The sequence below is a fragment of the Salmo salar genome, chromosome 17 (assembly GCF_965601325.2).
Source record: "Salmo salar chromosome 17, fSalSal1, whole genome shotgun sequence".
Lineage (NCBI taxonomy): Eukaryota > Metazoa > Chordata > Actinopteri > Salmoniformes > Salmonidae > Salmo > Salmo salar.
Window position 1 is genome coordinate 48,372,331 of NC_138307.1, and position 26,078 is coordinate 48,398,408.

The following is a 26,078-nucleotide window of genomic DNA, read 5'->3' on the forward strand; positions in this document are numbered from 1 at the left end:
ACTTTTTTACAGCGTTTGTTGATTCAATATTAGCGTTTTAATGTAATTATTTTCCTGATCAGTGCTCTTACTGTGTTTTTGGGGGGTTAGTAGAACTCCAAAATGAATTATTTGAAAATATACCAGAAGAGGGTGCAAAAACTAACTTTACAACCAAAAGATTAAAATTGAAATGGTCACATGAAACATTTACATTTTAAAATCAGATTTTTATTAATGATAGCTAAAGATATATACTGTGTTCCTCAAATGTGAATGGACCTTCTTATTCCAAAGCTGCAGTGCAGTATTATAAAACGTATTAGAGTGAATCAAATTCACTAGCGTGCACATTGTGGCTGTTAGATTAGGATATGCTCGAATATAAAAAAAGTGACATAATACATTGTGAAAACATTCTTCAGTTCAACAAACCTTTCAGTTCATGTGAGTTAGTTTATCCAAAGTAAAATATTGAAATGTCAGCAAAAACAGCTCTTCATCTTAGGCTAACAGTGGTATTGATCCAACCGTAAAATATTACAAACTAACTTGGATGGGGATATTCTCTGTCACAGCCAATCCAGAAAAATAGAACATCAAGTGGTACAGAAAAAAGTAGACTCGTCTGCCCCAGGGCTCTAGGTCTGGCAAAGTGAGACGTGAAAGAGAGATACAGTATTGTCCACATCTGAATGTTAACTGTCCCAGGGAAGGTCAAGATTCATCTTTGGATGAGTTTCCTTCTGGAGCTGACTCTGGTCCACAGGTTGCGTGCCGTCCGGGCGATGGTTGAGCCACGGGGGAGGCGCAGGCTCTTTAGTGGCTCTCTGATACAGGCCAGCACCCCTGGGTCTGAGCACCCCTGATTCTGCAAGTACTCATGGGAAATGTAGTTTATCCGCCTCAGCTGGTTGCTGTAGTAGTTCCTCAGGTCACAGAGCTCCTCCACTGCAGCCTCAGAGATGATGGAGACCTGGGAGGGAGAGTTGACCAATGCTGGCCTCCGGTGGTCAGAGTCTGTAACTGCACCTTCTGAAGGAGCTGGGCACGCAGCAGTACAGGGTTTCCTTCGCTTCTTTTGAGGGGTTGTTGATTTAGGTTTTGAATTTAGTTTTAATGGTGGTAGCGGGGATTCGATGTCATTAACTTTCTCTATAATATTGATCTCTACGTCTACTTCAATGGCAGTGGGCTGGCCAGCAGCAGGGTCATTCTGGTCATACCCTGTCTGACTTTCTGTCTGGTCATGGTCCTTGTCTTGTTTCCTGGCCAGATTCTGCTGCTCTTTATCCATCTTGATCAGTTTGTTGTGTCTGGGAGGGGGAGTGCTGCTGTCATTGGGGGCAATGGGAGGAGGAGACTGGGAGGTCACCACCACCTCTTTAACTCCAGCAGCTAATTGGTCCTCCTATGGGAGACAAAAGGAAGTGTCAGTGACCCCTGACTTTACTGAAGAACCAATCCTAAATCGAAGATGGTTGATTTGGGATTGGACATGTTGTTATACAGAACCATGTTAGTGAACCCCAATGTTAGTGTGGCATAATGCGAGTTAGTGAAAGCATGCTCAATGAATCTACAGCCATGTGTGTAGACATTGACAGGACATACACACATTACTGAGTTAGGACACAAACCATGAAAGCTGTAACAATGGTTATGAGTGTTTACAGAAATACAGTACCAGTCAAAAGTTTGGACACACCTACTCATTCAAGGGTTTTTCTTTATTTTTACCATTTTCTACATTGTAGAATGTAGAACAACTCGCTGTTGGCTGGGCTCCCTGCCTGTGCCATTAAACCCCTACAACTCATCCAGAACGCCGCAGCCCGTCTGGTGTTCAACCTTCCCAAGTTCTCTCACATCACCCCGCTCCTCCGCTCTCTCCACTGGCTTCCAGTTGAAGCTCGCATCCGCTACAAGACCATGGTGATTGCCTACGGAGCTGTGAAGGGAACGGCACCTCCATACCTTCAGGCTCTGATCAGGCCCTACACCCAAACAAGGGCACTGCGTTCATCCACCACTGGCCTGCTGGCCCCCCTACCTCTGAGGAAGCACAGTTCCCACTCAGCCCAGTCAAAACTGTTCGCTGCTCTGGCACCCCAATGGTGGAACAAGCTCCCTCACGACGCCAGGACAGCGGAGTCAATCACCACCTTCCGGAGACACCTGAAACCCCACCTCTTTAAGGAATACCTGGGATAGGATAAAGTAATCCTTCTAACCCCCCCCCTTAAAAGATTTAGATGCACTATTGTAAAGTGGTTGTTCCACTGGATATCATAAGGTGAATGCACCATTTTGTAAGTCGCTCTGGATAAGAGCGTCTGCTAAATGACTTAAATGTAAGTCAAACTATGAAATACCACATATGGAATCATGTAGTAATCAAAATATATTTTATATTTGAGATTCTTCAAAGTAGCCACCCTTTGCCTTGATGACAGCTTTGCACACTCTTGGCATTCTCTCAGCCAGCTTCATGAGGAATGCTTTTTCAACAGTCTTGGACTGTGTTTTGTGTCATTGTCCTGTTGAAAAACAAATAAGCTCAAACCAGATGGGATGGCATATCGCTGCAGAATGTTGTGGTAGCCATGCTGGTTAAGTGTGCCTTGAATTCTAAATAAATCACTGAAGGTGTCACCAGCAAAGCACCATCACACCTCCTCCATGCTTCACGTGGGAACCACACATGCAGAGATCATCTGTTCACCTACTCTGCGTCTCACAAAGACGCGGCGGTTGGAACCAAAAATCAAAAATGTGGACTCATCAGACCAAAAGGACAGATTTCCACCGGTCCATTGCTCGTTTTTCTTGGCCCAAGCAAGTCTCTTCTTCTTATTGGTGTCCTTTAGTAGTGGTTTCTTTGCAGCAAAGGCCTGATTCACGCAGTCTGCTCTGAAAAGTTGATATTGAATGTGTCTTATTTGGGGTTCAATCTGAGGTACAGTTAACTCTAATGAACGTATCCTCTGCAGCAGAGGTAACTCTGGGTCTTCTTTTCCTGTGGCAGTCCTCATGAGTGCCAGTTTCATAATAGCACTTGATGGTTTTTGCGACTTCACTTGAAAAAACTTTCAAAGTTCTTGACATTTTCCAGATTGACTGACCGTCATTAAGGAAATTCCACAGGCACACCTGTTAATTGAAATGCATTCCAGGTGACTACCTCATGAATCTGGTTGAGAGAATGCCAAGAGTGTACAAAGCTGTCATCAAGGCAAAGGGTGGCTACTTTAAAGAACCTCCAATATATTTGTTTTGGTTACTACATGATTCCATATGTATTATTTCATAGTTTTGATGTCTTCACTATTATTCTACAATGTAAAAAAAGAAAAACCCTGGAATGAGTAGGTAGGTCCAAACTTTTGAACGGTACTGTATGACATCATGCATATTCTATTATTTTATGAATAATTATGCATTCTGTAAGGATATCATTCAGGGCCCAACGTTACAGATTTGTCTTTAACCTGATTGACATACACAAGGTTGCCCAGACAGTGTCATGCCATAGATGCAGTGGGTTGAATAGAGAATCAGGGAACTGTACTTTTTCTTTGGTCTCTTCAGGGGGGAACTAGAGGTCTTTCTTGACTTTCTTGGTGACAGGGGAGTTTGCAGCATTGTCACCAGATCTCTTTCCTTCTTTGGTCTTTACCTGGGACACTTTTACCTGTAGGTCATCAACAACAGCTTTAACCTGTCTGTCTCTCACATACACACACATTCACTCACTCATTCACCTAAGCTAGGTGTGGGTAATAACGTAAGAGAAGGGTTTAAGAATTGACATGGGAGAACCAGAAACATGAATCATTCCCATATCAAGGTGTTAGGATTGATTGTGATCAGCCATTACCGGCACCTTGGTCACCTTTAGCAAATATCAACATGGATTAAATAAGTAGGTCTAGATCTCAGCACCACCCAAAACCACAGGTGTTGTACACTTGGAGCCCTGATATCGGCGCCTGTCTGGTACTACGCAACACTACATTGTTTAGAAAACCTATAGCATTAGAACTACAGTGATTTACATATACAGTGATTAGGGATATGTTTTGTTTACAGTAAGCGTGCTAATGACAATCAAGGGTGATGGTGGTAAGAATGATTTTACTCAATCTTTAAAATAATAATTGACATTGATAAAAGGGAAAACACAGATTTTGTTGGTGATTGATTGAATAATAGAATCAAAATGCTGAAAAAAAAAGTGATCCTTCATCCGATGGCCTGAAAGGAAAAGAAACTGACAACATAGTTCACTTACCTGCAGGTAAGTAGCCAAGTAAACAATAGGAGGTACACAGAGCAGATACAGAGAAGACTAAACAGATTGAAAGGGCAGAGCGAAGACGGGGCAAAGACATACAAGGAGATGAGGATTGAGACGGTGAGAAAACAAGTTGAGTAAAGTACTACTTTAAAACAGGGAAATAAGTACACTGAAATATTTCAGTCAGAAGTGCAGAAGGAGAAATAGAAAAAATGTGATAAGCAGAAAAGATGAGACATGATGTATGCATTTTCAGACAAAAGTGGCTTCCCATCTGCACGGGCTAGAAAAAAATGACAACCAAAAAAAGCTATTACCAGGTAGTAATTTATCATATCAATTCCATGCAGATGGAGGAGGCCACTTTAGTCTCTTGAGATGCACCCAAAGGCTTCCTGTCTGAATGATTCCTGTACCGTTTGCTGTGTAGTACTGACCGTGTTGGCGTCCAGGCCTGTCCTCCTCATCTTCATGGTGATGGAGTGACTCTGGTTCTTCAGCAGGGGTGCCTTACGACCCAGCTTCAGGTAGAAGTAGGTGGTGTACGGAGTGAAACTGAAGTCTTCACTGTGGAGAAGAGGGGGAAAAAAGGGGATCAAACAAAGAATAACATTCTAAAAGCAACCAGCTGTGCAGTAGTACAAGTCCATTGTGACCTCACAATTCTCTCCAGACGCCACTCTTGACAACCCCATTTGTCCTTAGTCAGTACCTGATGTCAGGATGTGATCTTTAGAGAGGTACAGCCTGAAGTGAAACAATTTTTGTTGCAAAGGTTTTTCCTATTGTGTGCTGAACATGCCCTAGGTCGTAGGCCTACCTGAGGTATCCCTGCAGCAGTAAGCATATTGAACTGGTAAAGGGCTTAAAGTTAAGTCAGTCAGTACCTGAGGTAGCCCTGCAGCAGTAGGCTTGTGATGATGGCCTCGACCTCCAGGCGAGACAGGGTGGTGGTCTGGATCATCTTCCTGCGTTTGGCCGGACCCTTCCCCATCCACGCCTCGGTCACCTTCAGGGGGGTCAGTTTCTCATCCAGAGTGCCCGCCAGTTCCACAATCTGGACCACATCTTTAGCATGCTGCGTGATGTCCACTGTGATGTAGTCTGGATAGAAACACAGGCATCTTAGGTATGAAGACTCAACATAAATGATGGCAGATCTTTCAATTCGATGGAGTGTAACTCATATGCCCAATTCCAAATCTACTCCTACGCCCCTAGCACGCCATGTACGTTGGATTTGAAAAGTGGTATGTTCACTATATTGTATACATACCATTGCCATGGCGACAGACGTCACACATCTCGTTGCATCCTTCATCGTCCCAAACCTCATCAAAGTGAACAGCGATCACTGAGCGCCGACACCTTAAAACAATAGAGATACTCACGTACTGTACTCTTGATCCGCACACAGATATCTACACAACTGAAATGGTCAATGAGAGCGTTGTTATTGGTCCAGCTCAGTACCTGTCTACATTCTGACAGTAGTCGACCATGGTCAGCAGCTTCTGTTGTCCTACATTCTCCATGACAACCATGGTGCTGATCCTGAAGATGTCGTTGAAGCCAAAGTACACAATGCAGTCAGCCGGCTTATCGTCTCTGCCTGGAGGAACGGAGAGAACCATGGTAAAGATAAGGGAAAATAAGTTCAGAGTTTTAAGAGGAAAAGAGTTTAAAAACAAACTGGCTACTCCCATGGCTGCGGTCGAAGTAGAAGCGCAGTTGGAAAATCAGAGGGGGAAAAAAACATTTCAAATGTAGAATAGTATTTCGTCATTTTCTGAGGTCAAGGGATCAGGTGTTGTTTCTAAATTATTACATTTTTGAGTGGGGAGAAAAGAGTTGTCTACCTGCTCGTCCACTCTCCTGATAGTAGTTCTCTATGGACTTGCTGATGGTGTGATGGATGACAAATCTGACGTCAGCCTTGTCGATCCCCATCCCGAACGCCACAGTAGCTACCACCACCTGGATCTTGTTGGTGGCCCATTTGCGATGAACCTGTGACTTGTCCTCTGGATTCATGTTAGCGTGGTATGAAGATGCATTGACGCCTTTCTTCTGTAGGTCTGCTGACACCGTCTCCGCATCCTTCTGGGAAAACACGTACACTATCCCTGCCAAAAGCAGAAGCATAATACCTCAAAAGTCTGGATAACAAGTTGCTGATGGTTTCTAAAATGGGACAAACTGAATTTTGACCTATCCTTTGTTTTTCCTTTCAAAGTACCTGACTGGTCCTTATATCTCTCCTTGATCAGTGCGGAGATGTCACTGATTGAATCATCACTGATCGAGTCTTTAAGGCGTACCTGAGAGACACAAAAACAGTACAGATCCTCAATACTTCTGTGCAGAGATACAGCGGGAATCTAACAAGCATCCCCTTTAGTAACACAAGTGTGTGTATTTTTAAAGGTCAAAAGAACATCAACAGGTGTTTGCCAAGCAGGTGGCGAACAGGTGTGTATAGTTGCCATGACGCCCACCTCGTAGTAGAGGTTGGTGCGGTTGAAGGAGGCGGTGAGTGTGATTGGCTCAGGGACACACAGGATCTTCTGACAGTCCTTTAGAACACTGCTGGTTGCCGTGGCCGTCAGCCCTAGCAACGGAACCTTTGGGAATTGCCTCTTCAGGATCCCCAGGAGCTTGTAGTCTGGCGGAAGAGGAAGGTTAGTTGGCTATCAGCCCAACACAAAACTCACAGCATGCACCTTAGAATGAAGCAATCTATTGGGCATGCATTCTAAGTGGTATGCATAGAGATACATTGAAGTGTTCTGTTTAATTATATGGTGATATCCTTGTTTGGGTATTGTAACGTAAAGAAGAATTATTAGAATTCTACTTTGAGTGATTTGTTTGAGTAGCCCTTTACCTTCCAAAACAAAGTAAGGAGACTAATAAAAAGTAAGTAGTCCATATACAGTACAGTTGCACGGTCTCTCACCAGGTCTGAAGTCATGTCCCCACTGGCTACAGCAGTGCACCTCGTCCACAGCAATACGGCTAAGCCTGCCTGCATTGTAGGCCTTCTCCAGCCTCGACATCAGCAGCTTGCTCTTCGCGATCTTCTCTGGAGTCACATACAGCAGCTTGAAAGGTGCTTTGGCGTCCGTCATCTCAGCTAGGACCATTTTAGCATGTTCCTGAGGTACATAGCAGAAGTCAAATCAAACATGAATCCTACAGCTATAATCATAATCAATACCAGCAAAGTATCAATAATATGTAGAAAGTGTTTGTTGGTCATTACCTTACTGCTGGATGCGTTGAGAGAGACGGCTTCAACGTCGATGGACTTTAAGTACATGAGCTGATCCTCCATCAGAGAAACTAGAGGAGTTACTACCAGAGTGAAACCTGGCAGCACACAAACACACGTTAAAAAAAACAACATTGCAGCGAGTAATGGCTGCAACCATCTGCGGTCAGGGCTCTAAAGTGCAACCAATTTAGTCGCATATGTGACCAAATATTTTGCTGTGCGCCCAGGAGTTTTATTTTTGTAGCACAGTGCGCCTTTTTAAACTTTGTTCAGTCATGTTACCTCATTGGCTAGCTAGCTAACATCCTGGTAACTTTACCAGTATATCCAAACATTTGGGGGCACAGAAAGAAAAAGGGACAGCTTTTTCAGGAGAGCAATGGATGAATGACAGAGCTCCTGCATGTCATCACAAACCTGACGTTCTTAAAGATAGAAATTATACACTAACGTAATGCATCTCAATAGGAAAATAGTGCTTTTACACAATGTAGAAACCTAATATTCCACAAATTACTTTGAAATTTCAATGACAGGTATTCGTATAAAAATGTTAGCCTTTATAATAAACTCATGTCTTTACAATGTTACATATTAGTTTCTAAGGCATAACATGTGGTTCAAAAGTAAGTCAAGTTCATATAGGTCCAATATGCGCTGTATCACAATTTCTTTTTTTTATCTTATTTTCTGGTGCTCCTAAATTTCATGTGGTGCTCCTAACTTTTTAAAATTAGGAGCACCAGTGCTACCAATGAAAATGTTAATTTAGAGCCCTGTCTGCAGTATGTGTTTGCACAGCACACACAATTATTCAATGAACTGTAACATTAGTGTTATCAGTATATGCACCTGCATGCATTTTGTGTATGTGTGTGTGTGTGTGTTCTCCACTTACCCTCAGAGCAGACTGCAGGTAGCTGATAGCAGAGGCTTTTCCCTCGTCCAGTGGGCATCACTAGGAAGAGGTCTTTACCAGACATACTAAGGTTGATGGCCTTCAGCTGGAGAGCACGGAACTTAGAGAGCTGGAACACATCCTTCAGATTCTGCTCCAGCTCTGTTGACCACGAGAAATCTAGGTTTGGAAAGAAAACATTTAAGCATGTCAAAATACAGTACAGCAATATTTTCAGCCTTCAAGATTGTAGCCCACCTAATAAAATAGCACTTTAGACACAATCTACATATTTATTTTTGCTTTAAATTGAAGTGCGCAATTCAGCTCCTGGAAAGATTTATCTGATATGTTTACATCCAAAAAGATAGGCAGAGTTAAAATACATGTGTATTCGATTATTAGTTATTTAAAATATGTATTTGAGTATTTTCAAATAATGTGGCCCGAATCAACTACTTCTATAGGATGCATTTTAATTTCCTATAATTAGCCTACTATTTGAAAGTATTTTCAAATACTTTTTTCAAAATACCTGGGTTAAATAATATGGGAGTGTATTTGAGTCAGTGTATGAGCATTGGCAAATACATACCAATATTCAACTAATTGTCTTTTAAAAATAAAAATACATCTGAGTACTTCCTTAGAAATGTATGTGAAAGTAATTGAGATATTTGAAATTGTATTTGGAACCCAGGTCTGGAACATATTACACACACACAGCAGTGTGGTTGTGCTTCTCAATTCATTTAACAAACATTGTAGAATGATAGTGAATACATCAAAACTATGAAATAACACATATGGAGTCATGTACAGCCGTGGCCAAAAGTTTTGAGAACGACAAATATTAATTTTCAGTTATATGATGGCAATTTGCATATACTCCAGAATGCTATGAAGAGTGATCAGATGAATTGCAATTAATTGCAAAGTCCCTCTTTGCCATGCAAATGAACTGAATCCCAAAAAAACATTTCCACTGCATTTCAGCCCTGCCACAAAAGGACCAGCTGACATCATGTCAGTGATTCTCTCGTTAACACAGGTGTGACTGTTCACGAGGACAAGGCTGGAGATCACTCTGTCATGCTGATTGAGTTCGAATAACAGACTGGAAGCTTCAAAAGGAGGGTGGTGCTTGGAATCATTGTTCTTCCTCTGTCAGCCATGGTTACCTGCAAGGAAACACGTGCCGTCATCATTGCTTTGCACAAAAAAGGCTTCACAGGAAAGGATATTGCTGCCAGTAAGATTGCACCTAAATCAACCATTTATCGGATCATCAAGAACTTCAAGGAGAGCGGTTCAATTGTTGTGAAGAAGGCTTCAGGGTGCCCAAAAAAGTCCAGCAAGCGCCAGGACCGTCACCTAAAGTTGATTCAGCTGCAGGATCGGGGCACCACCAGTACAGAGCTTGCTCAGGAATAGCAGCAGGCAGGTGTGAGTGCATCTGCGCGCACAGTGAGGTGAAGACTTTTGGAGGATGGCCTGGTGTCAAGAAGGGCAGCAAAGAAGCCACTTCTCTCCAGGAAAAACATCAGGGACAGACTGATATTCTGCAAAAGGTACAGGGATTGGACTGCTGAGGACTGGGGTAAAGTCATTTTCTCTGATGAATCCCCTTTCCGATTGTTTGGGGCATCCGGAAAAAAGCTTGTCCGGAGAAGACGAGGTGAGCGCTACCATCAGTCCTGTGTCATGCCAACAGTAAAGCATCCTGAGACCATTCATGTGTGGGGTTGCTTCTCAGCCAAGGGAGTGGGCTCACTCACAATTTTGCCTAAGAACACTGCCATGAATAAATAATGGTACCAACACATCCTCCGAGAGTAACTTCTCCCAACCATCCAGGAACAGTTTGGTGACGAACAATGCTTTTTCCAACAGTCTTGAAAGAGTTCCCATATATGCTGAGCACTTGTTGGCTGCTTTTCCCTTCACTCTGCGTTCAAACTCATCCCAAACCATCTCAATTGAGTTGAAGTCGGGTAATTGTGGAGGCCAGGTCATCTGATGCAGCACTCCAACCCCACTCTCTTGGTCAAATAGCTCTTACAAAGCCTGGAAGTGTGTTTGGGGTCATTTCCTGTTGAAAAACAAATGACAGTCCCACTAAGCGCAAACCAGATGGGATGGCGAATCGCTACAGAATGCTGTGGTAGCCATGCTGGTTGAGTGCTTCAAAATTCTGCCTTGAATTCTAAATAAATCACAGTGTCAACAGCAAAGCCCCATCACACCTCCTCCTCCAGGCTTCACAGTGGGAACCACACATGCAGAGATCATCCGTTCACCTACTCTGTGTCTCACAAAGATACGGCGGTTGAAACCAAAAACCTAGAATTTGGACTCATCAGACCAAAGGACAGATTTCCACCAGTCTAATGTCCATTGCTCGTGTTTCTTGGTCCAAGCAAGTCTCTTCTTATTAATGGTGTCCTTTAGTAGTGGTTTTTTTGCAGCAATTCGACCATGAAGGCCTGATTCACGCAGTCTCCTCTGAACAGATGATGTGTCTGTTATTTGACCTCTGTGAAGCATTTATTTGGGCTGCAATCTGAGGTACAGCTAACTCTAATGAACTTATCCTCTGCAGCAGAGGTAACTCTGGGTCTTCTTTTCCTGTGGCAGTCCTCAGACAGTTTTTATCATAGCGCTTGATGTTTTTTGCGACTGCACTTGAAGAAACTTAAAAGTTCTTGAAATGTTCCTTATCGACTGACCTTAAATATATGGACTTGGTCTTTTACCAAATATCTTCTGTTCACCACCCCTACCTTGTCACAACACAACTGATTGGCTCAAACACATTAATAAGAAGAAAGGAAATTCCACAAGGCACACCTGTTAATTGAAATGCATTCCAGGTGACTACCTCATGAAGCCAGTTGAGAGAATGCCAAGAGTGTGCAAATCTGTCATCAAGGCAAAGGCTGGCTACTTTGAAGAATCTCAAATATACAAATATTTTTTGATTTGTTTAACACTTTTTTTAGTTACTACATGATTCCATATGTGTTATTTCATCGTTTTGATGTCTTCACTATTATTCTACAATGTAGAAAATAGTCAAATTAAATTTAAAAAAATGGAATGAGCAGGTGTCCAAACTTTTGACTGGTACTGTACACACTGAACAAAACATTAGGAACACCTGCTCTTTCCATGACATAGACTAGGGTTGTTAAGGTTAAGGTTAACTGTTAATCGGTTAGCTGAAAATACATTTGACCGATCATGCTTCTTCGTCTATAGGTTAATTAGCATAATTGTATTTTGTGGAATTAAATTGGCGCATGTGTATTTTTGTTGGTCGTCATGCATTTTATTTATCCCGCGCGCACAGCATACAGAGCCTATTTTGAAGAGCGGAATAGCCTACCACCTGTCAGACAACGCGAGAATAGCTCCTCAAAACGCCTGTAGGTTACTGGAGTGAAACCTGCTTTTGTAAGCCCAGTCATTGCGCAACAAATCGCGTGTTAATTTTGATGGCCACGATTAAAAAAAGGAGATATTTTTATTTCTCTATCTCACCTCCCATTCGCCATTTGGATGCATAGGCTATATATAGCCTGCAAACGTTGACTATCAGCGCGTCACACACCACTTTGTAATGTTTGCTTGAGGCAGTATAATTGTTTGAAACCCGAACGTTTTTAAATTACTTGAAATAACGAGGCGTGTCTTACCTTACTTCAAAGTAGCCTTGCAAAAAAAAAAATCCATCCATAGAAACGTGGAGGCAATTATTTTATAATGACTTCCTCATGCCATTAACCAGGATTTCTCTCCTGTTCTATTGGTTTTCATATAAACTTCACTTCGTTGTCCAGAAGCCAAAGGCACAATCCTAGACATATAAGCAATCCATCATAGTAGTTGCTATTAGACGCTTTCTAAAGGAAAAGGTCACATCTGGCACTGCTCGCATTTGGTGCGCACTTTAGAACTGTGTTTTCCGCTAAATGCATTTAAGCAAAATGCTTTATTAGCTGTTTCATGACAGGAGTCGAATGTTTAATAATAGGTTATAGCCTTTTGACTCTAAGACGATAGCCTTGCCATTGTTGCATGTTTCCATTAAGCTCGTAATGAACAATGTTGGGTCCTTGTACAGTTGAAGTCGGAAGTTTACATACACCTTAGCCAAATACATTTAAACTCAATTTTTCACAATTCCTGACATTTAATCCTAGTAACAATTCCCTGTCTTAGGTCAGTTAGGATCACCACTTTATTTTTTGAGAATGTGAAATGTCAGAATAATAGTAGAGAGAATTATTTCAGCTTTTATTTCTTTCATCACATTCCCAGTGGGTCAGAAGTTGACATACACTCAGTTAGTATTTGGTAGCATTGCCTTTAAATTGTTTAACTTGGGTCAAACGCTTTGGGTAGCCTTCCACAAGCTTCCCACAATAAGTTGGGTGAATTTTGGCCCATTCCTCCTGACAGAGCTGGTGTAACTGAGTCAGGTTTGTAGGCCTCCTTGCTCGCACATGCTTTTTCAGTTATGCACACACATTTTCTAGAGGATTGATGTCAGGGCTTTGTGATGGCCACTCCAATGCCTTGACTTTGTTGTCCTTAAGCCATTTTGCCACAACTTTGGAAATATGTTTGGGGTCATTGTCCATTTGGAAGACCCATTTGCGACCAAGCTTTAACTTCCTGGCTGATGTCTTGAGATGTTGCTTCAATATATCCACATAATTTTCATTCCTCATGATGACATCTATTTTGTGAAGAGCACCAGTCCCTCCTGCAGCAAAGCACCCCTACAACATGATGCTGCCACCCCCGTGCTTCACGGTTGGGATGGTGTTCTTTGGCTTGCAAGTCTTCCCCATTTTTCCTCCAAACATAACGATGGGCATTATGACCAAACACTTCTATTTTTGTTTCATCAGACCAAAGGACATTTCTCCAAACAGTACGATCTTTGTCCACATGTGCAGTTGCAAACCGTAGTCTGGCTTTTTTATGGCGGTTTTGGAGCAGTGGCTTCTTCCTTGCTGAGCGGCCTTTCAGGTTATGTTGATATAGGACTCGTTTTACTGTGGACATAGATACTTTTGTACCTGTTTCCTCCAGCATCTTCACAAGGACCTTTGCTGTTGTTGTGGGATTGATTTGCACTTTTCGCACCAAAGTATGTTCATCTCTAAGAGACAGAAGGCATCTCCTTCCTGAGTGGTATGACGGCGGCGTGGTCCCATGGTGTTTATACTTGCGTACTATTGTTTGTACAGATGAACGTGGTACCTTCAGGCGTTTGGAAATTGCTCCCAAGGATGAACCAAACTTGTGGAGGTCTACAATTATTTTTCTGAGGTCTTGGCTGATTTCTTTTGATTTTCCCATGATGTCAAGCAAAGAGGCACTGAGTTTGAAGGTAGGCCTTGAAATGCATCCACAGGTACATCTCCAATTGACTCAAATAATGTCAATCAGAAGCTTCTAAAGCCATGACATAATTTTCTGGAATTTTCCAAGCTGTTTAAAGGCACAGTCAACTTAGTGTATGTAAACTTCTGACCCACTGGAATTGTGATACAGTGAATTATAAGTGAAATAATCTGTCTATAAACAATTGTTAGATAAATTGCTTGTCATTCACAAAGTAGATGTCCTAACCAACTTGCCAAAACTATAGTTTGTTAATAAGAAATTTGTGGAGTGGTTGAAAAACGAGTTTTAATGACTCCATCCTAAGTTTATGTAAACTTCCAACTTCAACTGTATGCATGCATAGTATCAGAGAGGAAGAGGCGAAGCGAGAGGTTTCACTCTTGCCAAAAATATGTCCAATGCTTTTCTATGGGCTTATTTTGGGCCTAAGCTTGTCGCCTGCCTTCTCGCCTTGGGACGACTCCCATTGTTAGGGCGGAAATGTAAGTATCTCGTCATTATATTCAGATATCTGATAGTATTTTCTGTTGGTCACCTAATTTTTTGGCCGTTTGTTGACCAGTTAATAAGGGTCAGTTAGTCGGCAGCAAAATTTACCGAAATTTGCATCCCTAACATAGGAATACAGGGGAAAGCCATCATCCCTTATTGAGGTCAATTGTTTAATCCACTTCAAATTAGAGTACATGAAGGGGAGGAGACAGGTTAAAGAAGGATTTTTAAGCCTTGAGACAATTGAGACGTGGATTGTGTATGTGTGCCATTCAGAGGTTGAATGGGCAAGACAAACGATTTAAGTGCCTCTGACCGGAGTATGATAGTAGATGCCAGGCACACCGGTTTTGAGTGTGTCAAGAACTGCAACGCTGCTGGGTTTTTCACACTCAACAGTTTCCTGTGTGTATCAAGAATGGTCCAACCACCCAAAGCACATCATGAAAACTTGACAACTGTGGGAAGCATTGGAGTCAACATGGGCCAGCATCCCGGTTGAACGCTTTCGACACCTTGCAGAGTCCATGCCCTGACGATTTGAGGCTGTTCTGAGGGCAAAGGGAAGTGCAACTCAATATTAGGAAGGTGTTCTTAATGTTTTGTACACTCTGTGTATATTGTACATATGTGCCACATCCTATACATTGTAGCCTCTACCATACCATCATTCTCATAGCGCAGCAGCTCCTGCTTGGTCATTGCAGGTCCAGATCCAGAGGGCTGGGTGGAGTCACATGGCTCTTCCAGCCTGCAGAGCAGCTGTTTCTTCTTGGAGGTCAGGCTAGCCTGCTTCTCCAGCAGCTCAGCTATCTGCAGCTCCACCACCTCCAGCTCGGCCTCCACAGAGTCCAGCTCTGCCTGCACGTCTGGGGAGGAGAATATTAACAAAAAATAAAACCATCATTATTTGCTGTATTCAACGTGCTCTATGGTATCTACTACTTACGATGGAGCATTCATGTAACACACATGCCCCTCTGGTAGAGAGGAGAACATTAGGTTAATAACTATTTTATGTTTAAATGACTTTTTCCTGTCATCAAAGCTCTCTACGGTATCTAGGCCCTACATAGAAATAATCTAGAATATGCATTGAACACATATGCACAAAGACAATAGTGGTACCATGAAATGCTGTGCTAAATCCTTGTAGATAAACACATGTTGGCCAGGGCCTAATATTATTATTATGATATCCATTTCAAAGTTTGGCACAATCTGCCCTGGTTAGCTTTCCTCTGGGACCAATCGCATGTGATCCTATACGAGGAGACTGTCAGGTCTGACACTTCCGAGTCACTAACGACCTGTGTTTCACAGGTAGGGCGCTAATGACGTCAGACACAGATCAGTCTATTTCACAGTCACTGTTTCTCTATGGGTTCGGTACCATACTTTTAAGAAAGGGGAATAGAAATGTGAGATCACATTCACTTACCTTCGGCACTGTCACTGTCCATTTCCAAGGCAAATCTACAACACAATCAACCACCTTGCAGACTTTAATCACTCTGTTGAATGAGGGGGGAAATGGCAGTGTTATGCAATGTAGCCTGCAAGATATAGTGCCTTCAGAAAGAATTCCTACCCCTTGTTTTTTTCCCCTGATTTTGTTGGGTTACAGGCAGCCTAAATTTAAAATGGATTAAACTGAGATTGTGTGTCACTGGCCTCTGCCCTAACAATAGGAGTCGTTGTCCCAAAGGTGGGAATGCAGGCGACAAGTTTAGATCCAAAAATAAGCCCATAGAAACACATTGGCCTTATTTATGGGCAAGTGAAACCTCTCGCTTCGTCTCTTCCTCTATGATTTACACACATACCAAGCCCGTCCCCCTTCCTCTCACGCCAACAAAGTTGAGAGATCACATCTTCCTCTCTGACATGGGGTTTCAACTCACTATTTGCATTTGAGGTTTGGTCCAGCAGAATCGGTCATATGGACACAAAAACACATTGAGACATTATTTTACTGTAATAGAGAAGTTAAAAAGTTTATCGTTAGAAAAGTTGTCTCAACTACTCAAATTGCGCGCAGAGCAGACTACTAAAACGAGAGTGTCAATGAACATGGATTCTGGAAAATTAATGCTCAAGTTTGTCCGCCCGGCATTGGGGGTACCAATTACCGCTAGCAGCATTTTAGCCAAAGGGCTGTTATTATACTAGCTGTCTAGTCTGTGATTTATAAATGTGCAATAAGAATAAAACACAATTAAATAAGTACTTGGCAACTCGTTCTCATTCTGAGAAATAAGGTAGGCCACTTGATTTCAACATCTGAACAAAGTGGACATGCTTTTCAAACAGTTGGAGACAGACAGAAGGGTGTGTTCATAACAATTCAACTGTTCAACTTTGTTAGCTAGCAACTAGATCAAAGTTGTCTAAAGATTAGCTGGCTAATCACTAGCACGTGGGCTTGAGATATTGTTGATGACACCTGTGTTAATTGTCTAGTGCCTAATGCCTACTACAAGAAGTTAGTCATTATCAGTGAATGTGCATTGTGCATGATACTAGTTAAATTTGTAACAAAAAAGGGCATTTTCATAGACATACTTGAAAGCCAGATCAGTGATTATAACAATTTTGAAAACGCAGGTTATTAAAATATTTGTATAAAATAATGAAATTATTTGTGGGCTTTATGGTTGTGGAAGGCTTATATTTAGTCTAGATATAATTTCACAAGCACTGAATTCATTAGACTATTGCTGACTGTTTGAAATGCAGTGTATTTGACCTTTTAATAGTACAACAATGCTTATTTCGAGAAAACATTTTATATTTTTTACGAGAATCGCCCAGAAGTTTGAGAAGAAAAGAAATTGAGATATAAAATAGAGTTTAATGGTTTTGATAGGAGAAAACTGAGGATGGATCAACAACACTGAAAATAAATATTCCAAAACATGCATCCTGTTTGCAATAAGGCACAAATTGCCTTATGCATAAAATGTGGAAAAGAAAATAACTTTATGTCCTGAATACAAAGTGTTATGTTTGGGGCAAATTCAACACAACACATCACTGAGTAGCACTCTCCATATTTTCAAGCATGGTGGTGGCTGCATCATGTTATGGGTATGCTTGTCGTCAGCAAGGACTATGGAGTTTAAGATAAAAAGAAACAGAATAGAGCCGTTTCTAACTGACACTGGGAAACAAATTCACCTTTCAGCAGGACAATGACCTCAAACACAAGGACAAATCTACACTGGAATTGCTTACTAAGACGACATTGAATGTTCCTGAGTGGCCTAGTCACAGTTTTTACAAATTGGCTTGAAAATCTACGGCAAGAACTGAAAATGGCTGTCTACTAATGGCCAACAATCAGCTTGACAGAACTTGAAGAATTTTTTTTTAAATTATGTGGAAATATTGTACAATACAGGTGTACAACACTCTAGAGACTTACCCAGAAAGATTTAGCTGTAATCGCTGCCAAAGGTGAGTCTAACATGTATTGACTCAGTGGGTTGAATACTTTATTTATTTACAAATGTTAGAATTTTTCTTCCACTTTGACAAAAAAATTACAATTAAAATCTATTTTAATCTCACCTTGTAAGACAATAAAATGTGGAAAAAGTCAAGGGGTGTGCATACTTTCTGAAGGCTCTGTAAATAACATGTAAAACATTGCTTACACAATCTTTCTCCCTCAACATTGGATATGTAAGGGATAATCAACGAGGAGCTATGCGTTCTATGGAAAATAATGAGATGGAAGGTGTGTTTCGCGACATGCTAGCTGAGTAGAACTGCTAGTTTAGCTAACCAAACCATCAGTCCTAGCATGCCATTATGAAAATCAAATTCAACAATGCAAATAATGTTTTCAATTCGACTATTGATTTAAAAAGCAGCTCAAACATTAAACATGTAAAGAATGAAATATTGGCAATGAATTCTACAGTGCAATTATACTGTCCATTATTTAGGGAAAGAATGCCCTTCAAGCCAATCAGAAACAAGTATTCAACAATGCCATGGTATAATGTGCATTATAAACTGGGTGGTTCGAGCCCTGAATGCTGATTGGCTGAAAGCTGTGGTATATCTGACCATATACCATGTGTATGACAAAACATGTATCTGTACTGCTCTAATTACATTGGTAACCAATTTATAATAGCCATAAGGCACCTCGGGGGTTTGCGTCGTGGATATGAACAGCCCTTAGGTGGTATATTGGCCACATACCACACTCCCTCGGGATTTATTTCTTAATTAACCAAGGATATATTATAAACTGTATGCATAAAATACACTTTGAATCTATCCATACACGAACAAGCTGTTTCCTTGAGCTTTTGGCAAGCAGGCCGGAATGTAAACATTTATTGTGTAAAGTAAACGGACATGGGTGAACCGGGAAAGCCCCCACCCTTCCTCCATGTGGCTTTACCATTTTTCTTAGCTTTTTCTCCACCACATTAGATTGCTAGCCAATGATAGTTAGATAAATAGATTGCCAGCCAATGATAGTTAGATAAATAGATTGCCAATGATCAACCACCCTAGCAGAAGGTTAACCAGCCTCCACCAGGAATCAGCCACCTGCTCCACCAAACAGCCTAATGTTAATGTTAGCCAACCTGTAGCTGACTAGCTAGCAAATTATACTTCAACTTTTTGACAGCTACATATTTGGCTAGCCATTAATGATACTAACATGTGGGACGAAATTATGGAAAATGAGGGAAAGAGGATGTTGAAAGAACAAAGCAAAACTCACCATCAAAAATGTACTCGCCTCACTTCTCGAGTTTGCACTGTTTATTTGCGCTCTCTTTTTTCTTGATCGTTGCTAGACAGCTCGCGCGGGCGATTTTTTTTTTATTTTATTTTTTTGTGCAGACCAATCAGATTGCTGTTTCACTTTCTCCACGGTATGGGGTACATTCAACAAACCAACTGCAATCAATGCTGAATAAATGCTGTATTTTTATTTTACCTTTATTTTACAATACAACCTGAAAACATTTTCCATCCGGAAAATTGACGTGTATGTAGGCAGGGCAGATATTTTCCAGCAACTACCTAGTTATATTCAGCAGATAAGTGCTCTCCTTATTTTTTTCATGAACGTTTTTATACAACCCTTTAGAATGTTGAATGCAACCCTGATTTTGTCCGGAAGAATGATATTTTTGAGGAAACCAAGAAGGCGTGTTTCCGGAAGACGTGGCTAGTGCTACAGTGGCAGCACTTGAACTTGTATTTTAGTAAAATACAATTAACAGTGTCAACTTTTATATTTTACAAGCTGTTGATTCATTGTCAAAATGATCTCTCTAACGGACTCACAGAGTAAGGCGATTTCTATTTTATCTAACGGTTGTTGCTTGCCAACTTGGTCCAGCTCTCTAACTAACATTAGCAAGCTATCCTCAGCTACATTACTAATGCGCTATTCTCTTATGTGAGGAAAACAGCTAGAAATAGCTAGCCTGCTGAATCGTATTTGTTTACTAGATAGAGTGACCATTGACAGCTAACGTTAGCTAGCTAATTAATGACATTCATTCTGAACCAGATGGCTAGTTAGGGAGGGGGATGTCAGTTGAAAGTACGGGGGGATAGGCTGTGGAATGGTTGGATGCCATTCCATTTGCTCCCTTCCGGCCATTATTATGAGTTGTCCTCCCCTCAGCAGTCTCCTGTGATTCAAACGTATTAACGTTAGTGTGCTTGGATACTTTAAATAATGTGATTCTTCTTTCTTGCAGAGATCGGAATGGGACTAACAGGCTTCGGCGTGTTTTTCCTCTTCTTTGGAATGATTCTGTTTTTTGACAAAGCCCTCCTTGCCATAGGAAATGTGAGTGATTTCATCATCACCATCCACAGTTCATATATTTGTCTGCCTTCTGCAGCTACATACACGAGGCTTACGTTTTGCTATATTTATTGTAACGTTGGTCTGAAATGCAATTCCATTATCTCTGAGTGACACTGAGAAAAACACAGCTGCAGAGCCCTCCTTGCCTTTCTGACTCTCTCAACTGAGCACAATCACCACCTTATAGAGTAGTGGGGAGTTGTAGGGTTTAACTGTGAAGTACTCTGTCATTGTCAACAAACATTGACATTGTCTGTTCCCTGTCCCTTCTATCTCGCTATAGATCCTGTTTGTGGCTGGCCTGTCGTTTGTGATCGGTCTGGAGAGGACGTTCCGGTTCTTTTTCCAGAAACACAAGATGAAGGCAACTAGCTTCTTCCTGGGTGGAGTGTTGATCGTTCTTGTTGGCTGGCCCATTGTGGGAGTGGTCCTGGAGGTCTATGGATTTTTCCTTTTATTCAGGTGGGTAAAGTACAGGCCCCAGGCTGTTTGCTAAGCTTATTTTTCGAATAAGATGCAGTCTTGAGGAAAACAAGCCAAGGAAATCTTTGTTTGTCCTGTCAACTGCCTCGCCCCCACCCCCTGTTGAGTGCAGCCCTCATTTTATGCAAGGGCTTGCTGCGTGTAAAGATCCGTAGTCCGTCATCATGTGCTTGCTGATGTCAACTAACTCTCTCTCTTTATCTTCTCCAGGGGTTTCTTCCCAGCGGCAGTAGGCTTCATCAGAAGGATACCCTTCCTGGGCTCCCTGCTAAACCTCCCATTCATCAGTGGGGTGAGTTCAGAGAGGTAGTGGTAAAAAAAATAGCTGGGTAAATTCTGATTTCCGGTCAAGGTGAAAAAAGAAACGCTCCAATAGTTTCAATGCATTTTTCCCGGTGGGTAAACTGTTTACACTTGCGTTTACCCTCCACTACACCACTGTGTGAGGAAGAGTATGGCAACAGGAGCTACAATGCAGTGGGTGCTGGGTAGGCTGAGGTGGTTATACTAAAGACAACACAGGGTCCAATTGGTCTCTGACATTGGTTCTGGAAGGCTGTAGTGTCTCATACTGTGTCACTCAATCTTCTATCATATAAGTGTGTGTGTGTTATGCGGTGTATGTTCGTGAAGTGACTTGTTTTGAGGAGAATGTGTCTCTGTCTCTTTTAAAGCCTTCATAATTAACTCTGAGGACAATCCGCTGTCTTGGTCAGTCACTGCAGATTTTCCCTTGCATGTGAGCATGATTCACATCTGTTTATAATGTATGTTATACTGTAATGTTGCCTTATGCCTGACCAGAGTAGGGAACCATTGGTATTGGAAATAATTTATACTAGGACACCAGCAACAGCATTTATCCTACACGCCATTTTGAATAGTCTACTCAATCAGTCACGTCAAGCAAACATTTAATTTTCCCATGTACAACTATGCACTAAACGTTTTAGTCAAGCTTGTATATGTCATCTATTTTTGCTCTACTTTGCAAAGGGGGGCGGTAGACTGACTTAAATTAGTTTATTTTCTCTCTCTTTCAGTTCGTGGACAAAGTGGGAGAGAGCAACACCATGGTATAACAGTGACTTTTTGTTTATGGAGAAAAACAATCTATTATATTTATGATACAGTAGTTCTCATAAAGCCACTTAACCCCCATTGGTCAATTGCTTACCTCCAACAGTTAGCTAGGTCATTTTCATGAGACTTTGTATATTAAGACCTCTTCCCATTTAAAGGGAAAACAGTCAGCTTTTTTGTATCTTGATTCTGCAATTTGAAGGTCCGTACCAGCCAAGGGTACCAGTCCTGGTTGCTACGGGCAACTGTTACTAATGAATCTGGAGTTGGTTACGATGGCTACCCCAGAATGTTTTACATGTTGTTGAATGCTGCTCTCCTCTACTGGAGTACTCCCCACGTGGAGGAGAGTCCCTCTACTGGACTGAAGAGAACCAGTGTCCATTTTGGCGCTCGTACTCTGCTATTGAATGTACAGACAAACTCACCATGTCATCGCCTCTGGACAACCTCAGAAGAGGTATGGCGGAGGAGAGCTGGTCCTATTGTTACATTGTAGATGGGCCAGGGGGTTTTCCTAGTGCTGTGCTGTCTTGCCAAAAATGAACTAGGGGTTAGCGAGATGGCACAAACAGGTCTTAGACCATGTTAGGGTTTCCTGACCATATGACCAGACCAGGGAAAACTCAAAGCCATATTTAAAGGTGGTTTCCTGGTCAGGTATTGGAAAGACTCCTGGTCCTACTTATGGTGCCTGTGCTTTCTCATACTGACTGAAACTTGAGTCCTGTGGAAGAAAATAGCTTTCCTTTTCTCTCACGCTTGTTATGATTACCAGATCTGGCAGTTGCATATTTTCCCTTAATTTTTCTGTCGTTTCTGTGTATGACTGGATGAGGAAGCTCTGTAGATGATTATTATTTTTTATTTTCAAGAGCAACATTTCAGTTCGAATTTTATCAATGTTAACTATAGTAATGGAGGGTACTGAATGGAATGGCTAATGGGATATGACAATGGTTTTACAATGTTTTGTCTGACACTTTTGTAATTACGCTTTAAAAAAACGTGCCTTGTGCCGTTGTCTGTCATTCATTGTTTTTGATTGTGAGAAATTGCAAATATACTAAACAAAAAATATGAATGCAACATGTAAAGTATTGGTCCCATGTTTCATGAGCTGAAATAAATGATCCCAGAAATTTTCCATACACACAAATTGTATTTCTCTCAAATTTTGTCCACACATTTCTTTACATCCCTGTTAGTAAGTATTTCTCCTTTGCCAAGAGAATCCATCCACCTGACAGGTGTGGCATATCAAAAAGGTGATTAAACAGCATTATCATTACACAGGTGCACTGTGTGCTGTGGACAATAAAAGACCACTCTAAAATGTGCAGTTTTGTCACACAACGCCACAGATGTTTCAAATTTTGAGGGACGTGCAATTGTTATGCTCACTGCAGGAATGTCCACGAGAGCTGTTGCCAGATAATTTAATGTTAATTTCTCTACCATAAGCCGCCTCACATTTTAGAGAATTTGGTAGTACGTCCAACTGCAGACCACGCCAGCCCAGGACCTTCACCACCCGGGGTATTTTCTGTCGATAATAAAGCCCATTTGTGGGGAAACACAAATTCTGATTGGCTGGGTCTAGCTCCCCTGCGCCCCTGACCAGTCATGTGAAATTCATAGATTAGAGTCTAATGAATTTATTTCAATTGACTGATTTCCTTATATGAACTGTAACTCAAATGGTTGAAATTGTTGCATTTATATTTTTGTTCAGTATACAGTGCATTTGGAAATTATTCAGACCCCTTGACTTTTTCCACATTTTGTTATGTTACAGCCTTATTCTAAAATGTATTATAGATTATAATTGATTAAAAAAAAATAAAAAACATACCATATTTATAAGTATTCCGACCCTTGAAATTGAGCTCAGGTACATCGTGTTTTCATAGATCATCTATGAATCTACACCCAATACCCCATAATGACAAAGGAATAACAGATTTTTTTTTATGTATGCAAATGTATTTCAAAAATAAAGAAAATGAAATATCACATTTACATAAGTATTCAGACCCTTTACTCAATACTTTGTTACAGCCTCGAGACTTCTTGGGTATGACACTACAAGCTTGTCACACCTGTATTTGGGGAGTTTCTCCCATTCTTCTCTGCAGACCCTCTCAAGCTCTGAGGTTGGATGGAGAGCGTCGCTGCACAGCTTTCTTCGTGTCTCTCCAAAGATATTCGATCGGGTTGAAGTCGGGGCTCTGGCTGGGCCACTCAAGGATATTCAGAGACTTGTCCAAATGCCACTCCTGCGTTGTCTTTGTGTGCTTAGGGTCGTCCTGTTGGAAGGTGGATCTCTGTACTCTGCTCCATTCATCTATCCCTCAAGCCTGACTAGTCTCCCAGTCACTGCCGCTGAAAAACATCCCCACAGCATGATGCTGCCACCACCATGCTTCACCGTAGGAATGGTTCCAGGTTTCCTCCAGACGTGACACTTGGCATTCAGGCCAAAGACTTCAATCTTGGTTTCATTAAACCAGAGAATCATTTTTCTCATGGTCTGAGAGTCCTTTAGGTATCATGACACTAGGCGAGACCCAAATGCAGACACAGGAGTCAGATGGTTGGAGTTTAAGATGTTTAATAAATCCAAAGGGAATAGGCAAGAGAATAGTCGTGGACAGGCAACAGGTCATAACCAGATCAAAGTCCAGGAGGTACAGAGTGGCAGGCAGGCTCGATGTCAGGGCAGGCAGAATGGTCAGGCAGGCAGGTACAGAGTCCAGAACAGGCAAGGGTCAAAACCGGGAAGACTAGAAAAAGGAGAAAAGGCAAAGGAAAACGTGAAAAAACACTGGTAGGCTTGGACATACAAGATGAACTGGCACAGAGAGATAGGAAACACAGGGATAAATACACTGGGGAAAACAAGCGATACCTGGAGGGGGTGGAGACAATAACGAGGACAGGTGAAAGAGATCAAGGTGTGACATTAGGTGCCAAAAGGCAAACTCCAAGCGGGCTGTCATCTGCCTTTTACTGAAGAGTGGCCACTTTACCATAAAGGCCTGATTGATGGAGTGCTGCAGAGATGGTTCCTCCACAGAGGAATTCTGGACCAAGGCCTTTCTACACCGATTACTCAGTTTGGCCGGGCGGCCAGCTCTAGGAAAAGTCTTGGTGGTTCCAAACTTCTTCCATTTAAGAATGATGGAGTGTTCTTGGGGACCTTCAATGCTGCAGACATTTTTTGGTACCCTTCCCCAGATCTGTGCCTCAACACAATACTGTCTCGGAGCTCAACGGACAGTTCCTTCAACCTCATGGCTTGGTTTTTGCTCTGACATACACTGTCAACTGTGGGACCTTATATAGACAGGCGTGTGCCTTTCCAAATCATGTCCAATCAATAGAATTTACCACAGGTGAACTCCAACCAAGTTGTAGAAACATCTCAAGGATGATCAATGGAAACAGGATGCACCTGAGCTCAATCTCGAGTCTCATAGCAAAGGGTCTAAATACTTATGTAAATAAGGTATTTATGTTTTTGTTTTTTTGATGTGCTAAAATTTCTAAAAATGTGTTTTGTTTTCGCTTTGTCATTATGGGGTATTGTGTGTAGAGGATTTTTTTTTACATCCATTTTAAAATACGGCTGTAACGTAACAAAATGTTGAAAAAGTCAAGGAGTCTGAATACTTTCCAAATGCACTGTAGATGCCAGGATAAACTTGGAGCTGGACCAGGGGAATTTCAGCATGTCTATATAGCCTATGCCAAACAAGGCACTTGCATACACTATGGCAGTGGTTCCCAAACTATTTATAGTCCCGTACCCCTTCAAACGTTCAACCTCCAGCTGCGTACCCCCTCTAGCACCAGGGTCAGCGTACTCTCAAACACACTATACGATACATTTATTAAACATAAGAATGAGTGTGAGTTTTTGTCATAGGACCAGGGCACAAATAATAATATAATAATAATCTATAATTTTGCTCTTTATTTAGCCATCTTACATATAAAACCTTATTTGTTCATCAAAAATTGTGAATAACTCACCACAGGTTAATAAGAAGGGTGGGCTTGAAAGGATGCACATAACTCTGCAATGTTGGGTTGTATTGGAGAGAGTCTCAGTCTTAATTGTCCCCCCTGTAAACGTAACGGACATATACCAGGAGCTGTGCCAGGACCCGCCACGTCTGTTGACTCATCCAGCTGTAACGCATATAATTCACTGGCTTGTATGCGAAGCAGTAATTGTTTCAAAACATCTCCTGCCATGTCACTGATGCGTCATGAAACAGTG

The 26,078-nt window shown here is 41.6% G+C and overlaps 2 protein-coding genes across 4 annotated transcripts; one reads left to right on the plus strand and one right to left on the minus strand.

The window, feature by feature from the left end:
• Window positions 1-188: 188 nt before the first annotated feature.
• LOC106576017 (ATP-dependent DNA helicase Q1) lies at window positions 189-19,333 on the minus strand. Of its 2 annotated transcripts, XM_082963799.1 has the most exons (15): window positions 19,118-19,333; window positions 15,809-15,881; window positions 15,033-15,236; window positions 8,455-8,634; window positions 7,545-7,651; window positions 7,239-7,437; window positions 6,778-6,944; window positions 6,519-6,600; window positions 6,139-6,405; window positions 5,753-5,891; window positions 5,556-5,647; window positions 5,167-5,383; window positions 4,717-4,846; window positions 3,551-3,673; window positions 726-1,390 (listed from the first exon to the last, which is right to left on the minus strand). In XM_082963799.1, the coding sequence occupies exons 2-14, from the start codon at window positions 15,828-15,830 to the stop codon at window positions 3,578-3,580; spliced, it is 1,902 nt and encodes a 633-aa protein (XP_082819925.1). In that variant the 5' UTR covers window positions 15,831-15,881; window positions 19,118-19,333; the 3' UTR covers window positions 726-1,390; window positions 3,551-3,577. The 2 variants fall into 2 exon arrangements, with proteins under 2 accessions (XP_014008288.1, XP_082819925.1); XM_014152813.3 differs by lacking the exon at window positions 3,551-3,673 and having other exon boundaries at window positions 189-1,390.
• A 187-nt stretch (window positions 19,334-19,520) lies between these two features.
• On the plus strand, window positions 19,521-22,949 carry LOC106576018 (vesicle transport protein GOT1B). Of its 2 annotated transcripts, XR_001321880.3 has the most exons (6): window positions 19,521-19,692; window positions 20,112-20,203; window positions 20,508-20,686; window positions 20,918-20,999; window positions 21,382-21,446; window positions 21,751-22,949. XR_001321880.3 is itself a non-coding variant. In XM_014152815.3 (5 exons), the coding sequence occupies exons 1-5, from the start codon at window positions 19,668-19,670 to the stop codon at window positions 21,787-21,789; spliced, it is 417 nt and encodes a 138-aa protein (XP_014008290.1). In that variant the 5' UTR covers window positions 19,522-19,667; the 3' UTR covers window positions 21,790-22,949. The 2 variants fall into 2 exon arrangements, 1 of the variants encoding a protein (XP_014008290.1); XM_014152815.3 differs by lacking the exon at window positions 21,382-21,446 and having other exon boundaries at window positions 19,522-19,692.
• Window positions 22,950-26,078: the final 3,129 nt, after the last annotated feature.

Coding starts and splice junctions, on each gene's coding strand:
- LOC106576017 (XM_014152813.3), bottom strand. CDS start 15,830: ATGGACAGTGACAGTGCCGAAG. Junction 8,635..15,032: donor GCTGCGCTATGAGAATGATG/GTATGGTAGAGG, acceptor TTCCAAACCTAG/ATTTCTCGTGGTCAACAGAG. Junction 7,438..7,544: donor TCAACGCATCCAGCAGTAAG/GTAATGACCAAC, acceptor TATGTACCTCAG/GAACATGCTAAAATGGTCCT.
- LOC106576018 (XM_014152815.3), top strand. CDS start 19,668: ATGATCTCTCTAACGGACTCACAGA. Junction 19,693..20,111: donor CTCTCTAACGGACTCACAGA/GTAAGGCGATTT, acceptor TCTTTCTTGCAG/AGATCGGAATGGGACTAACA. Junction 20,204..20,507: donor CCCTCCTTGCCATAGGAAAT/GTGAGTGATTTC, acceptor ATCTCGCTATAG/ATCCTGTTTGTGGCTGGCCT.